General features: G+C 37.9%; 1 protein-coding gene across 1 annotated transcript in view; it reads left to right on the forward strand.

Moving 5' to 3' along the window:
- CERS3 (ceramide synthase 3) overlaps nt 1-16386 on the forward strand; it is a 160987-nt gene that overhangs the window by 55614 nt on the left and 88987 nt on the right. Inside the window, exons 5-7 of the mRNA XM_010845823.1 lie at nt 3455-3512; nt 4197-4247; nt 11075-11167. Coding sequence (XP_010844125.1) covers nt 3455-3512; nt 4197-4247; nt 11075-11167 — 202 coding nt within the window. The remainder of the gene's footprint in view (nt 1-3454; nt 3513-4196; nt 4248-11074; nt 11168-16386) is intronic.

The raw sequence follows: 16386 nt of genomic DNA on the forward strand, positions 1-16386 counted from the left end.
AGCCTTGACTAGATGACCCTTTGTTGGCAAAGTAATGTCTCTGCTTTTGAATATGCTATCTAGGTTGGTCATAACTTTCCTTCCAAGGAGTAAGCGTCTTTTAATTTCATGGCTGCAGTCACCATCTGCAGTGATTTTGGAGCCCCACAAAATAAAGTCAGCCACTGTTTCCACTGTTTCCCCATCTATTTCCCATGAAGTGATGGGACCAGATGCCATGATCTTCATTTTCTGAATGTTGAGCTTTAAGCCAACTTTTTTACTCTCCACTTTCACTTTCATCAAGAGGCTCTTTAGTTCCTCTTCACTTTCTGCCATAAGGGTGGTGTCATCTGCATATCTGAGGTTATTGATATTTCTCCTGGCAATCTTGATTCCAGCTTGTGCTTCATCCAGCCCAGCAAAGTAGTAAACATATTCAGAACATCCCAGGTAGTTCAAATGGTGAAGAATCTGCCCACAGTGTGGGTGACCTGGGTTTGATCCCTGGGTTGGGAAGATTCTCTGGAGGAGGGCAGGGGAACACACTCCAGTATTCTTACCTGAAGAATCCCATGGACAGAGGAGCCTGGTTGGCTAGAGTCCATGGACTTACAAAGAGTTGGACATGACTAAGTGACTAATACACACACACACACACACACACACACACACACAGATAAACACACACAATATATACAAAAAGTAGGAAGACTGGCTTAATAAGCTCTGTATGCTATGTATTCATCACCAAATTTAATAATTATCAACTCAAGGCTGTCCTGTGTCATCTCTGCCCCCGTCCACTTCTCTCTGTTACCATATTTTTTGGATGTGGATATTTTTCTTTCAATTTTATTGTGATATATTTAACATACAGCACTGTATAAATTTAAAGTGTACAGTATAATGACTTAACTTACAAATGTTGTGAAATGATTACCACAGTCATTTTAGTTAACATCTGTCGTCTCATAGATACATAAAGGAAAAAGAAGAAAGAATTTCCTTGTGATGAAAACTTTTTGAACTTACTTTGTTAACAACTCTCAAATATACCATATAGCAGTGTAAATACAGTCATCATGTTATACATTACATTCACAGTACCAATTTAAGTAATAACTAGAAGTTTGTACCTTGTGATCACCTTCCTCCAGTTACTATTGAAGATCACATTTGAAGCAAATATCAGACATTGTATGATTCATTTGTAAGTATTTTAGTATGTATCTCTAAGTGATAAGAACTGTTTTAGATATTGTGTGTGTGAGTGTGTGTGCTCAGTCATGTCTGACTCTTTGTGACTCCATGGACTGTAGTCTACCAGGCTCCTCTGTCCATGGGATTTCCCAGGCAAGACTACTTGAGCGGATTGCCATTTCCTCCTCCAGTTGATCTTCCCGACCCAGAGGTCAAACCCACATCTGTTGAATCTCCTGCATTGGCAGGCATATTCTTTACCAGTATGCCACCTGGGAAGCCCATTTTAGATATTGTCATACCTTAAAAATGTACTTAATAGCAGCAAATATTCAATCAGTATTCAAATTTCCTTGATTGTCTTATACTTTTCTTTGTAGTTTGTTTATTTGAATCAGGATCTAAATAAGACCTGTGCATTACAATTGGTCTTTTAAGTGTGTCTCAATCTATATAGTTCCCTCTCCATACATGAGAAAAAAATATTCTTTTAAAATGTGCTTTTCAGAAACACGACTAAAGTCTAGCCACATAGAAACCTTTTCACTGGGATTAAATTTGGATGAAGTGAGTAATTAGATAACAGAATTATCAAACAGGTCAGTTTTCATTCCAGTCCCAAAGAAAGGCAATGCCAAAGAATGTTCCAACTACCGCACAATTGCACTTATTTCACACGCTAGCAAAGTAATGCTCAAAATTCTCCAAGCCAGGCTTCAACAGTATGTGAACCGTGAACTTCTATATGTTCAAGCTGGATTTAGAAAAGGCAGAGGAACCAGAGATCAAATTTCCAAATCCATTGGATCATCAAAAAGCAAGAGAGTTTCAGAAAAACATCTACTTTATTGACTACGCCGAAGCCTTTGACTGTGTGAATCACAACAAACTGTGCAACATTCTTAAAGATATGGGAATACCAGAACACCTGACCTGCTTCCTGAGAAATCAGTATGCAAGTCAAGAAGCAACAGTTAGAACCAGACATGGAAAACAGACTGGTTCCAAATTGGGAAAGGAGTACGTCAAGGCTGTATATTGTCACCCTTCTTATTTAACTTCTATGCAGAGTACATCATGCAAAATGTTGGGCTGGATGAAGCACAAACTGGAATTAAGATTGCCAGGTGAAATATCAGTAACTTCAGATATGCATATGATACCACCCTTATGGCAGAGAGCAAAGAACTAAAGAGTTTCTTGATGAAAGTGAAAGAGGAGAGTCAAAAAGTTGACTTAAAACTCAACATTCAAAAAAATTGAGATCATGGCATCCAGTCCCATCACTTCATGGCAAATAGACAGGAAAACAATGGAAACAGTGAGAGACTTTATTTTCTTGGGCTCCAAAATCACTGCAGATGGTAACCACAGCCATGAAATTAAGAGACGCTTGCTTCTTGCAAGAAAACTACAACCAACCTAGACAGCATATTAAAAAAAGAGACATTACTTTCCCAACAAAGGTCCATCTAGTCAAAGCTATGGTTTTTCCGGTAGTCATGTATGGATGTGAGAGTTGGACTATAAAAAAAGCTGAGTGCCGAAGAATTAATGCTTTTGAACTGTGGTGTTGGAGAAGACTCTTGAGAGTCCCCTTGGACTGCAAGGAGAACGAACCAGTCAATCCTAAAGATCAGTTCTGAATATTCATTAGAAGAACTGATGCTGAAGCTGCAGCTCTAGTACTTTGGCCACCTGATGCAAAGAACTGACTCATTTGAAAAGACCCTGATGCCGGGAAAGATTGAAGGCAGGAGAAGAAGGGGACAACAGAGGATGAGATAGTTAGATGGCATCACCAACTCAATGGACGTGAGTTTGTGCAAACTCCAGGAGTTAGTGATGGACAGGGAGGCCTGGCGTGTTGCAGTCCATGGGGTCCCAAAGCATCAGACATGACTGAGTGACTGCACTAAACTGAATTGATTATCAAACGTCATTTATTGTGTGTCAGGAACTAGGCTAGGCTTATTAGTAATAACAATAGCTAACACTGGTTGCTTACTTCATACCAGGCACTATATCATAATTTTTCATATTTTTACATTTGGAGGTAAGTTTTGTTATTTTTATCTTATGGATGAAGAAATTAAGGCTACTTGAATTAAGTGACATACTTGAACTTTTAGCCATCCAACAAGTGGCAGAATCAGGATATTAACTTAGATTTTTCTGACTCCAGAATGTGCATTCTTTCTAAACTGTTATCCAAAATGTTTTTCTCCTCAGATGTCAGTCACCTTAACAAGTGTTTTATTTCTTTTGGCAGCTGGCGATTTACATTTTACCTAATTATTACCATTGCTGGAATTGCATTTCTTTATGATGTAAGTTTTCTTTCCGATATATCTTTGACTGTAATTTGTCTTTAATTTTAAAAATTCCTGCTTACGAATCCCTTGAGATATACTTTCAATAAGGTAACCAGCTTTTAATCCTCTACTCACTCTAATCACTTGTTTATGAACTTTCATTACTTGCCCATCAGAAATCAAATATCTCCTTATCATATTCCCTTTGCATTGTCTGTTAAAATAATTATTAAATGATTATCTCATTAAGTGATATATAAAATTAATAGTAAATTGTTAACAGAAAAAAGATAACTAGCTTTTGGAGATGTCTCTAAAGATTCTTTTAAGATTTCTCTTAAGATATTTTATTGCTATGAATATTTCAAGATTTTTTATTGCTACAGAAGCAGTAATCTAATTGGTCCAGAAACAATTTCATTAGAAGAGCACTTGTTTGAAATAAATAATTTCCTTTGAGAATCAGGACTATTATCGATCCCAGACTCACTAGAACTCTTGCATGTCACAGAGGTATTGTATAAGAACAAGTAGAAATACCTGCGGAAGGAGGGATATACTGCTGGGGGAGCAGGAATGTGATGAAAATATCTTACTGTGCATGTTTCCTCCCTATCAGAGACATCAGGAAGGGCTTAGGTTTCTGCTGAAATCAGCCTTTGACTCTGAACAGTTTCTCTTGGTTCCTTGCTTTTTCAGAAACCTTGGGTATATGACCTGTGGGAAGTTTGGAAGGGCTATCCCAGACAGGTAAGTCCTTCTGATGTAGTCCCTCCCCTCCTCAGCAGCTTGCCCCCTGAGTTAGGTCTGAGTCCCTTCCTACTCTGTGTCCACTTTCATGCAGTCCTTGGTACTTTGTCCACTGGAGCTTACTCATTCTTATTCGTTATTTAGCCATCACTTGTCTCATTCCTTTACTGTTTATGGTTAATGTAATTATGTATTTGAATTTAAATTTACCATCTTACTATTTATTTTCTACTTGTATCACTGGATTCATTTCCTTTTTTGGTACTCTCTTATTACTTTTTTTATAGGACAGTGAAGTTTTTAAAATTATTACTCTATTTCTTCCCTAATATTAGCTTTTCAGTTATACAGGCACTAGTGGTAAAGAACCTGCCTGTCAGTGAAGGAGATAAGAGACATGGGTTCAGTCCCTGGGTTAGGATGATTCCCCTGGAGGAGGGCATGGCAACCTACTCCAATATTCTTGCCTGGACCATTCTTACCATGGATAGAGGAGCCTGGCAGACTATAGTCCACAGAGTCTGAAAGAGTCAGACACGACTGAAGTGACTTAGCATGCATGCACACATTCATTTTCAGTAGTTTTTCAAGAGATTACCTTTTGCATTCTTCAGTTCTTAGAGTCTGATACAAATTAATGCTCTTACCTCTTTCCAGTCAGTGAAAGGTCATCAGACTATGCTTGTCTCCTCCTTCAAATATTTAAAAGCCTACAAGTCACTACTATAATTGATTTGTAAATGTCAACTTGCCCTTTCCTTGATATTATTTGGCATCTTGCATTTCCACACTTTGAACTGGCATTATTATCCTTATGGCTGAAGAAGCCCCTTTGGTTTGCTTGTCTGGAAATGTCATCATTTTACCCTATTTTTTAAAAGGAGTTTTGCTGGGCATAGAATTCTGGGTTACTAGTTATTTTCTTTGAGCACTTTAAAAATGTCATTCCATTGTCTTCTGGATCCCCTCAGTTTCTTTAATTCAGTTGTCCATTTTATTTTTGCTTCTTTGAATGATGTCTTTTTATTCCTCTGTTTTAAACATTTTGTATTTGTCTTTCAGCTGTATGATTGTGATAGGCATAAATGTCGTCTTTGAATTTATCCTGCTTATTGTCCGTAGTAATTCTTGAATATGTAGCTTAATGTCTTAAATCCATTTTGAAAAATTCTTAGCTGTTGCTTCTGTTCTTTTTTCTCTCTCCTCTCTTTCTGGAATTTCAGTGTACAAGTGAGCTAATATGCTAGACTTTTACACTAGGTCCCAAATCTCTTACATGCTTTTTCTCGTATTTTCTATCCTCTAACTCACTGCTTCAGTCTATAGGAACACAGTTCTCCACAGATCTCTTGCATTTCTGCATGTCATATGAAGTGAAACATAGGCTGACTTTTGTTCTGTATTGTCTTTTGAAGGATGTTTGTATGCCAAACAAGCTTGGAAGATGGAGGCAGTCTCTCCTCTGGAACAATAGATATACATGTTATTGTCCATTATGGAAGATTAAGGTTCCCTATTTCAGGGTTCTCTCTGGTAACAAAACCCACTGCATGTGCAAATGTCAGTTCAGTTCAGTTACTCAGTTGTGTCCAACTCTTTGGACCTCATGGACTGCAGCACGCCAGGCCTCCCTGTCTATCACCAACTCCCGGGGCTTACTCAAATTCATGTCCATCAAGTCAGTGATGCCATCCGACCATCTCATCCTCTGTTGTCCCCTTCTCCTCCCACTTTCAATCTTTCCCAGCATCAGGGTCTTTTCTAGTGAGTCAGTTCTTCACATCAGGTGGCCAAAGTATTGGAGCTTTAGCTTCAGCATCAGTCCTTCCAGTGAATATACAGGACTGATTTCCTTTAGGATAGACTGGTTGGATCTCCTTGCAGTCCAAGGACTATCAAGAGTCTTATTCAACACTACAGTTCAAAAGCATCAATTCTTCGGCACTCAGCTTTCTTTATAGTCCAACTCTCAACATCCATACATGACTACTGGAAAAAGCATAGCTTTGACTAGACGGACCTTTGTTGGGAAAGTAATGTCTCTGTTTTTTAATATGCTGTCTAGGTTGATCATAGCTTTTCTTCCAAGTAGCAAGCATCTTTTAATTTCATGGCTGCAGTCGCCATCTCCAGTGATTTTGGAGCCCCCAAGATAGTCTGTCACTGTTTCCATTGTTTCCCCATTTATTTGCCATGAAATGATTGGACTGGATGCCATGATCTTAGTTTTCTGAATGCTGAGCTTTAAGCCAACTTTTTGACTCTCCTCTTTCACTTTCATCAAGGGGCTCTTTAGTTCCTCTTCACTGTCTGCCATAAGGGTGGTGTCATCTGCATACATGAGGTTATTGATATTTCTCCTGGCAATCTTGATTCCAGCTGTACTTCATCCAGCCTGACATTTCACATGATGTACTATGCATTTAAGTTAAATAAGCAGGGTGACAATATACAGCCTTGATGATATACTCCTTTCCCAATTTGGAACCAGTCTTATTCCATGTCCAGTTCTAACTGTTGCTTCTTGACCTGCATACAGGTTTCTCAAGAGGTAGGTCAGGTGGTGTGGTATTCCCATCTCTTCAAGAATTTTCCAGTTTATTGTGATCCACACAGTCAAAGGCTTTGGCATAGTCAATAAAGCAGTAGATGTTTTTCTGGAACGCTCTTGCTTTTTTGATGATCCAATTGGTGTTGGCAATTTGATCTCTGGCTCCTCTCCCTTTTCTAAATGCAACTTGAACATCTGAAAGTTCTCAGTTCATGTACAGTTGAAGCCTGGCTTGGAGAGTTTTTAATATTATTTTGATAGTGTGTCAGAGAGTACAATTGTACAGTAGTTAGAACATTCTTTGGCATTGCCTTTCTTTGGGATTGGAATGAAACCTGACCTTTTCCAGTCCTGTGGCCACTGCTGAGTTTTCCAAATTTGCTGGCATATTGAGTGCAGCACTTTCACAGCATCATCTTTTAGGATTTGAAATAACTCAACTGGAATTCCATCATTTCCAGTAGCTTTGTTCGTAGTGATGTTTCCTGAGGCCCACTTGACTTAGCATTCTAGGATGTCTGACTCTAGGTGAGTGATCACACCATCGTTGTTATCTGAGTTTTGAAGATCTTTTTTGTGTAGTTTTGTGTATTCTTACCACCTCTTCTTAATATCTTCTCCTTCTGTTAGGTCCATACCATTTCTGTCCTTTGTTGTGCCCATCTTTGCATGAACTGACCCTTTTGTTTAGCCGTGGGAATTGGAATGGGAGAACTGGCCCAAATATTGTTATTCTGGCAACTGTAGTACTGTGAACAGTAAACTATCCTTTATCTCTGACCCAGGAGTCTCATATATCCTACCAGCATTCATGGAACTGTGGCAAGATAACTTGCAAGTAGGGTAAAATCTCAGACACTTCACAGCTCTGGATATTTTCTACTTCATATCCTCCAGATCACTAGTACATTTTTCAGCAGTGTCTAATCTACTCTGAAGCACATCCTTTGAGTTCTCAATTTTAATTATGGTATTTTTCAGTTCTCAACTTTTCACTTAATTCTTTTCCATGGATTCCAGTTCTCTTATAAAAATTCTCACTAATTTTTAAAAATAACCTTAAAAACCTAGTTAATTTTAAAAGTCATTTGAAAGTCATAGCCTGATAAATCCAATACCTTGATCACCTGTTTTCTTTCTTATCCCTGTTTCCTTTTGCTTGATAACTTTTGGTTGAATGATAGACACTGCATATGAAAAATTATACTTAGGAATGATATTATCTACCTCCTGAGTGGACTTATTTTTGCTTCTGTAAAGCAGTTAGAGTTGAGACAGATCATCTTAAGTTTTATATGTTTTGAAGTGATTTTATGTGAATTCCAGTCTTTGTAAGGGCAGATATATTTATAACTCATCTGTATTTCTAGGGCATTCTCTTACAGTGGTTTTAAATAAAAGCTTATAGTATTTACAAGGACTCCTTTTCCTTGGCTGGCCCTGAACATCAGTTTGCTTCATTGCACTGTGAGATTACCAAAAGTCCTACTTAACTTCTGCTTAGGAATCTGAGCTGGTGTTTTCTAGAAACTCTCTTTCATTTGTTTTAATTGCACATTTTCTGTTTGAAATAACATTGTGTTTGAATATCTAGATATTTTCTCTTCACTATATTTTTAAGATAAAGGAATGTTTATACCTCAGAGAATATAGAGTGTATAGAGTCTCTGGGCTCTATAATGCTTGTAAATCAGCAAACACGGACTTTATGCTATACATAAGTGTGGTTTTCTTTGAAATTATCCTGTGTAGGGTCTGTAGTATTTCTTGAATTAAGGATGCAGTAGAAATAAAAGATTCCATTTAATGCATTTTTCTTCTCTTGGCTCCATGGGATGCTTCAAGATGCTTTGGTTGTTCCCTGTTACCTTCAAACAGATATTAACTGTACTTTTCCATATTTTTAAGGTAGTTCTCACTAGGAGGGTTAGTCTCATACAGACTTGTTTGTCATAGAAGAAAGCAGAAGTTCTCTTTCTTTTATGGCCTTATCAAGGATGATGAGTTGATCAGAAATCTATTCCATTTAATGTATTAGCCTTACTCTTCACCTCTCAGGTGTGTCAGTTTATGCTGATGCATAATAAATCATCACCAAAACTTAGTACTTTAAAACAACAACCATTTATTTGCTTATGATATGGATTAGCAATTTGGGCTAGGCACAGCCAAGCAGTTCTTTTCCATGTGGTGTTAACTGAATTCATTAATGTATTTTCAGTTAGTTCACAGGCTGGTTAGGGGATAGCTCATGTGCCCTCATTTGTATTTTTGTCAGTGGACATCTTGATTCTCTACTTTGTGGCCTCCAATAGGGTAGCTCCGGTTTCTTGTTGTTCAGTTGCCCAGTCGTGTCCGATGTTTTGAGACCCTTGCACTGCAGCACACCAGGTCTCCCTGTCCCTCACCATCTCCCAAAGTTTGCCCAAGTTCATGTCCACTGCATTGGTGATGCCATCCAGCCATCTCATCCTCTGACACCCTCTTCTCCTTCTGCCCTCAGTCTTTCCCAGCAACAGGGTTTTTTCCAATGAGTTGACTGTTTGTACCAGATGACCAAAATACTGGATGCTTCAGCATCAGTCCTTCCAATGAATATTCAGGGTTGATTTCCCTTAAGATTGACTGGTTTGGTCTCCTTGCTGTTCAAGGGATTTTCAGGAGTCTTCTCTAGCACTAGAGTTCAAAGGCATCAATTCTTTGGCGCTCTGTCTTCTGTATGGTCAAGTTCTCAAAACCATATATGACCACTGGGAAGACCATAGCATTGACCACGTGGACTTTTGACAGCAGAATAATGTCTCTGCTTTTCAACACACTGTCTAGGTTTCTCATAACTTTCCTGCCAAGAAGCAACTGTCTTCTGTTTTCATGGCTGTAGTCACCATTCTCAGTGATTTTAGAGCCCAAGAGGAAATCTGTCACTATTTCCACCTTTTCCCCTTCTATTTGCCATGAAGTAATTGGGCCGGATGCCATGATCTTCGTTTTTTTAATATTTAGTTTTAAGCTGGTTCTTTCACTCTCCTCCTTCACCCTCATCAAGAGGCTCTTTAATTTCTCTTCACTTTTTGCCATTAGAGTGGTATCATCCACATGTCTGAAATTGTTGATGTTTCTCCCACCTACCTAATTCCAACTTCTAACTCATCCAACCTGGCATTTCTCATGATGGGCTCAGCATATAGGTTAAGCAAACGGGGTGACAACAGACATCCCTGTCGTACTCCTTTCTAAATCTTGAACCAATCAGTTGTTCCATACAGGGTTCTAACTGTTTCTTCTTGACCTGCATACAGGTTTCTCAGGAGACAGGTAAGATGGTCTGGCATTCCCATCTCTTTAAGAGCTTTCTGCAGTTGTTATGATCCACACAGTCAAAGGCTTTAGCCTCAGGTTTCTTACTTGGTACTTATGAGGTCTCTGATTGCATCATATTTGCTATGTCACCTTGACCAATGCCCAGAATTCAAATTCTTGGTCATATTGGAGGTGACTGTACCAGGACATGAATATGAGGTGAGATTCATTGAGGGCATTAATGTTACAACCCATCACACCAAGTAATATAATGTCTCAGCTTATCTAAAAGAAGCACACCACCCCTTACTTTAAAGAAAACTCTAGCTGTAGGAATTTCATTCTGTTTTTTAGGAGACCTTTTTAGACTACCTAAATAATTATATATATTTTACTACTGTCCCATTTGAGAATGGGCCAATTTGGGTCACCAGCTTGTCACCAGAAAAGAGGTTAGGACATCAGATTTGAGTAGTACTCAATAAACATAAAACAAGATATTTTGTTGAGCCAGCAAAACAACTTTTCCATCTAATTTAACTCTCAATCAACTAAAAGAATGCAGTTACACCTGTGGTAGTTTTATTAAATTGTAAACAAAATATTTAACTTGATTTTGGAATTCTTGTCTCCCTTTTTAGAAAGAAAATGCCTCAAAATATTGTCTCTAATTCCTTTTCAGAAGTTGAAATGTAAAACATTATTATTTGAGAGGAATTTGTGGTATATAAGCTTCCCTGGTGGCTCAGCTGGTATCAGAATCCAGCTGAGAATCCCCCTGCAATGTGGGAGAATTGGGTTCGATCCCTGGGTTGGGAAGATCCCCTGGAGAAGGGAAAGGCTAACCACTCCAGCTTTCTGGCCTGGAGAATTCCATGGACTGTATAGCCAAATAGGTATAAACAATATTTTTAATCCTTAAAATGAGCTGTTTATATGGTGGCATTAAAGTAGTGAATACTCTTGTTTTCCTCAGCCCTTGCTGCCATCCCAGTACTGGTACTACATTTTGGAGATGAGTTTTTATTGGTCTCTCTTATTTAGCCTTGGCTCTGATATCAAGAGAAAGGTAAGTGTCTTATTTACAAAGCTGCTTTATCCATTTTTTTCAAAAATGTTCATCCCCCTTCCCCAAATCATAATCTTTAAATTATATTTTTTGTGTTCTTAGTTTTAGTTGATAAGTTTTTGTTTTTTTTTTTTACTTTTATAGCACATAGAATAGTGCAAATATGCTTGTTATTTTGTGACTTGATCAGTATTTGTAGTGAAATATTATAAAAACTTTAACTTTGAAGTTCCACTCTTGTTCCACGAGAAAAGGACTCTCCTTTACGATGTCTGTTCCTTTCTCTTGGTTTGGGAATGTAGTGTTCTTCGGTGCAAAGACGAAAAGTGCTAGTAGCTTTAATTCTAGAACTGTATCTTTTAGTTGATTACAGACTACTTTATTCTTTCATGTATTCAGTGACTTTGAAAACATTTTTTTTGCTTTAATTTATCCAAGATTCTTGTTAGGAAATACTGCTTCAGGCACTATTAGCTTTGCTTTATTTGCAGGGAAACTGAGTCACAGGCATGCTAAATGCATCCTCTGAGGTCACAAAGTAAGGTATTTTTAGGAACTGTTTGGTTGCTACTGATTCCTGTTTGCTGGTACAGAAAATCATATTAGACTCTCAGTGCAGGCACAGATTTCCTCGTGTACACTAGCAGTACAGGGCAAATGACAGATACTCTTGGTGTGTACTTTATATTTTATGCTCTATATAAAACATCAATTTGTAGCAAAATTCGTATGATAAATAAAATTCGGTGGAATTCGTATTAAGGAGCTAAAACTAAGCTGGCTTGACTAAATGATGTTTAAATGATGGTGTACATTATCTACCACTAAGGGGCACAGTCATCTGCTCAACTGAAGATCTAAAAAGAAACTTACAGAATAAACCATGAGAACATAGTGTGGAAACTCTGATTGAAATGATTTCCTTTTCGAGAAAACTTGATCACTATATTTTAATTATTATTAACTTAGTTTAGGCTATGAATATATCAAATTTTAATTGAGGCATTTTCTCAAGGGATAGAATTGAAAATAATCATTATTTAGAAGGTATTAATAGACAGATTCAGATAGGATGACCCCATAATCATCCTTTTCCCACTTTTGAGCCTTTGATTTTTTTCAATAGTCGCTTTCTCTTTATTATTTACAGGTTTATAGCACCTTTCAAAAAATTAAATGTAGGTATACATCATATATTTAAAAATACATACTTTCAGAGACAAAAAACTGTTAAGAATTGGGTAAAGCACAGGCTCTGAAGTCACACTGTCTAAGTGTAGATCCCGTTTTCACCACTCATTAACATTTCAAGCTAGTTGATTATATTCACTAAACTTAATCTCCTCATATATAGAGTTAAAAATAGTTTCTATCTCCTCCAGTTGTTGTGAGGATTAAACAAGTTAATCCATTTAAATCATTTTCTGGTATATAGAAAGTACTCAATAAATTAGGCTGGTATTGTTATTTTATTTTATTTTTTTTACTTTGGCTACAAGGAAACTGAAATTTTATGTTTTTTAAAAAACATTAAAAAAATTTTTTAAATGCAAAGTCAAGTGGGCTTTAGGAAGCATTACCACCAACAAAGCTAGTGGAGGTGATGAAATTCCGGTTGAACTATTTCAAATCCTAAAAGATGATGTTGTGAAAGTGCTGCACTCAGTATGCCAGCAAATTTGGAAAACTCAGCAGTGGCTACAGGACTGGAAAAGGTCAGGTTTCATTCCAATCCCAAAGAAAGGCAATGCCAAAGAATGTTCCAACTATCACACGATTGCACTCATTTTACATGCTAGCCAAGTAATGCTCAAAATTCTCCAAGCCAGGCTTCAGCATATGTGAACCAGGAACTTCCAGATGTCCAAGCTGGTTTTAGAAAAGGCAGAGGAACCAGAGATCAAATTGCCAACATCCATGGATCATCAAAAAAGCAAGAGAGTTCCAGAAAAACATCTACTTCTGCTTTATTAACTATGCCAAAGCCTTTGACTATGTGGATCATAACAAACTATGGAAAATTCTTGAAGAGATAGGAATACCAGACTGCCTTACCTGCTTCCTGAGAAATCTGTATGTAGGTCAAGCAACAGTTAGAAACAGACATGGAACAACAGATTGGTTCATAATCAGAAAAGGAATACGTCAAGGCTGTATATTGTCACCCTGCTTATTTAACTTCTGTGCAGAGTACATCACGTGAAATGTCAGGCTTGATGAAGCACAAGCTGGAATCAAGATTGCCGGGAGAAATGTCAGTAACCTCAGACATGTAGATGATACAACTCTAAAGGCAGAAAGTGAAGAGGAACTAAAGAGCCTCTTGATGAAAGTGAAAAAGGAGACTGAAAAAGCTTGCATAAAACTCAACATTCAAAAAAATTAAGATCATGACATCTGGTCGCATCACTTCATTGCAAATAGATGGGGAAATGATGAAAACAGTGACAGACTTTATTTTCTTGGGCTCCAAAATCACTGCAGATGGTGAGTGCATCCATGAAATTAAAAGATACTTGCTCCTTGCAAGAAAAGCTATGATCAACCTATTAAAGCAGCATATTAAAGAGCAGAAACATTACTTTGCTGACAAAGGTCCTGTATAGTCAAAGCTATGCTTTTTCCAGTAGGCATGTATGGATGTGAGCTTTCTTTCTATAAAGAAAGCTGAGCGCCAAAGAATTGATGCTTTTGAACTGTGGTGTTGAAGACTCTTGAGAGTCTCTTGGACTGTATGGAGATCAAACTAGTCAATCCTAAAGGAAATCAGTCCTGAATATTCATTGGAAAGACTGATGCTGAAGCTGAAACTCCAATACTTTGACCACCTGATGCAAAGAACTGACTTATTGGAAAAGACCCTGATGCCAGGAAAGATTGAAGGCGAGAGCAGAAGGGAATGACAGAGGATGAGATGGTTGGATGGCATCACCAACTCGACAGAAATGAGTTTGTGCAAGCTCCGGGAGTTGGTGATGAATAGAGAAGCCTGGTGTGCTGCAGTTCATGGTGTCACAAAGAGTCAGACATGACTGAGCTACTGAACTGAAAAACATTTTAATGAAGATATGCACATACCGTACAACTCTTCTGTCTAAATACATAATGCAATGGTTTTTATAGTATATTCACAGGATTCTGCAATCATCACTACAGTCAATTCTATTTCCATCAGCTCAGATAGAAATTCTGTACCCTTGAGCGGTTGTTCCCCATTTCTTCTAATCTGTACAGACCCAGGCAGGTGCTAACCTATTTTTTGTGTCTATGCATTTGCCTCTTTTGGATATTTTATATAAATGTAGTCATACAATATATTTTTTTTTGTATTAGGTTGATGCAAAAGAAATTGTGGTTTTGCATTGTTGAACTTTCCCATTTGATATTGGAATACATTCTTAAATAAATTGTGATAATATTATACATCATTTTAATGCACATTACTCACTCTATTTTTTTTGCTAATGACTTATTACTTGCTGTTTATTTTATATTTTAGACTAGGGATGTTAGGCAAAAAGCAAATTTGAGCATTTTTCTTATTCAAGTTCAAAATGAGTCGTAAAGCGGCAAAGACAGCTCGCAACATCAATGACACATGTGGCCCAGGAAACTGCTGACGAACCTTCAGTGCAGCAGTGGTTAAAGAAGTTTTGCAAAGGAGACGAGAGCCTTGCACATGAGCGCAGTGGCCGGCCATCAGAATGTGACAAAGACCAACTGAAAGCAGTCATTGAAGGTGATCCTCTTACAACTACTTGAGAAGTTGCCAGAAAACTCAGTGTCAACCACTCTGTGGTCTTCTGGCATTTGAGACAAATTGGAAAAGTGAAAAAGCTTGATAAGTGGGTGCCTCATGAACTGACTGAAAAATATTTTTTTTAATCATTGTTTTCAAGTGTCATCTTCTCTTATTCTACACAACAACAGTGAACCATTTATTGATCAGTTTGTGACAAGTTATAAAAAGTGGATTTTATATGACAACCAGAAGTGACCGGCTCAGTGGTTGGACTGAGAAGAAGCCCCAGATCACTTCCCAAAGCCAAACTTGCACCAAAAGAAGTTATGGTCACTGTTTGGTGGTCTGCTGCCTGTCCGATCTACAGCTTTCTGAATCTGAACAAAACTATTACATCTGAGAAGTATGCTCAGCAACCTAATGAGATGCATCGAAAACTGCAATGACTGCATCTGACATCGGTCAACAGAAAGGGGCCAATACTTCTCCATGACAAGGCCAAACTGAATGTCGCACAACCAATGCTTCTAAAGATTAACAAATTTGGTTATGAAGTTTTGCCTCATCCATGGTATTCTCCTGACCTCTCGCCAACTGACTACCACATCTTCAAGCATCTCAACAACTTTTTGCAGGCAAAATGCTTCTGCAACCAGCAGGAGGCAGGAAATGCTTTCCAAGAGTTTGACAAATTGAAGCACGGATTTTTATGCTACAAGAATAAACAAACTTATTTTTCACTGGCAAAAATGTGTTGATTGTGATGGTTCCTATTTTGATTAATAAAAATGTGTTTGAGCCTAGTTATAATGATTTAAAATTCACAAAAACCGGGGGGGGAGGAGCCAAGATGGCGGAGGGGTAGGACGGGGAGGACACTTTCTCCCCCACAAATTCATCAAAAGAGCATTTAAACGTCGAGTAAATTCCACAAAACAACTTCTGAATGCCGGCAGAGGACAATCAGGCACCCAGAAAAGCAACCCAACTCTTCGAAAGGAGAGAGAAGAAATACAGCTCCACCCACCAGAACACCGACACAAGCTTCCTTAACCAGGAAACCTCGACAAGCCACCTGTACAAACCCACGCACAGCGAGGAAACGCCACAATAAAGAGAACTCCACAAACTGCCAGAATACATAAAGGACACCCCAAACTCAGCAATTTAAACAAGATGAAGAGACAGAGGAATACTCAGCAGATAAAGGAACAGGATAAATGCCCACCAAACCAAACAAAAGAGGAAGAGATAGGGAATCTACCTGATAAAGAATTCCGAATAATGATAGTGAAATTAGATCCAAAAATCTTGAAAACTAAAAATAGGAAATCAACAAGATAAAATAGCCTGGAGACAAGGATTGAGAAGATGCAAGAAAGGTTTAACAAGGACCTAGAAGAAATAAAAAAGAGTCAATATATAATGAATAATGCAATAAATGAAATTAAAAACACTCTGGAGGCAACAAATAGTA

Source organism: Bison bison, unplaced genomic scaffold (genome assembly GCF_000754665.1).
Source record: "Bison bison bison isolate TAMUID 2011002044 unplaced genomic scaffold, Bison_UMD1.0 scf7180017864224, whole genome shotgun sequence".
NCBI classification, from domain to species: Eukaryota; Metazoa; Chordata; class Mammalia; order Artiodactyla; family Bovidae; genus Bison; species Bison bison.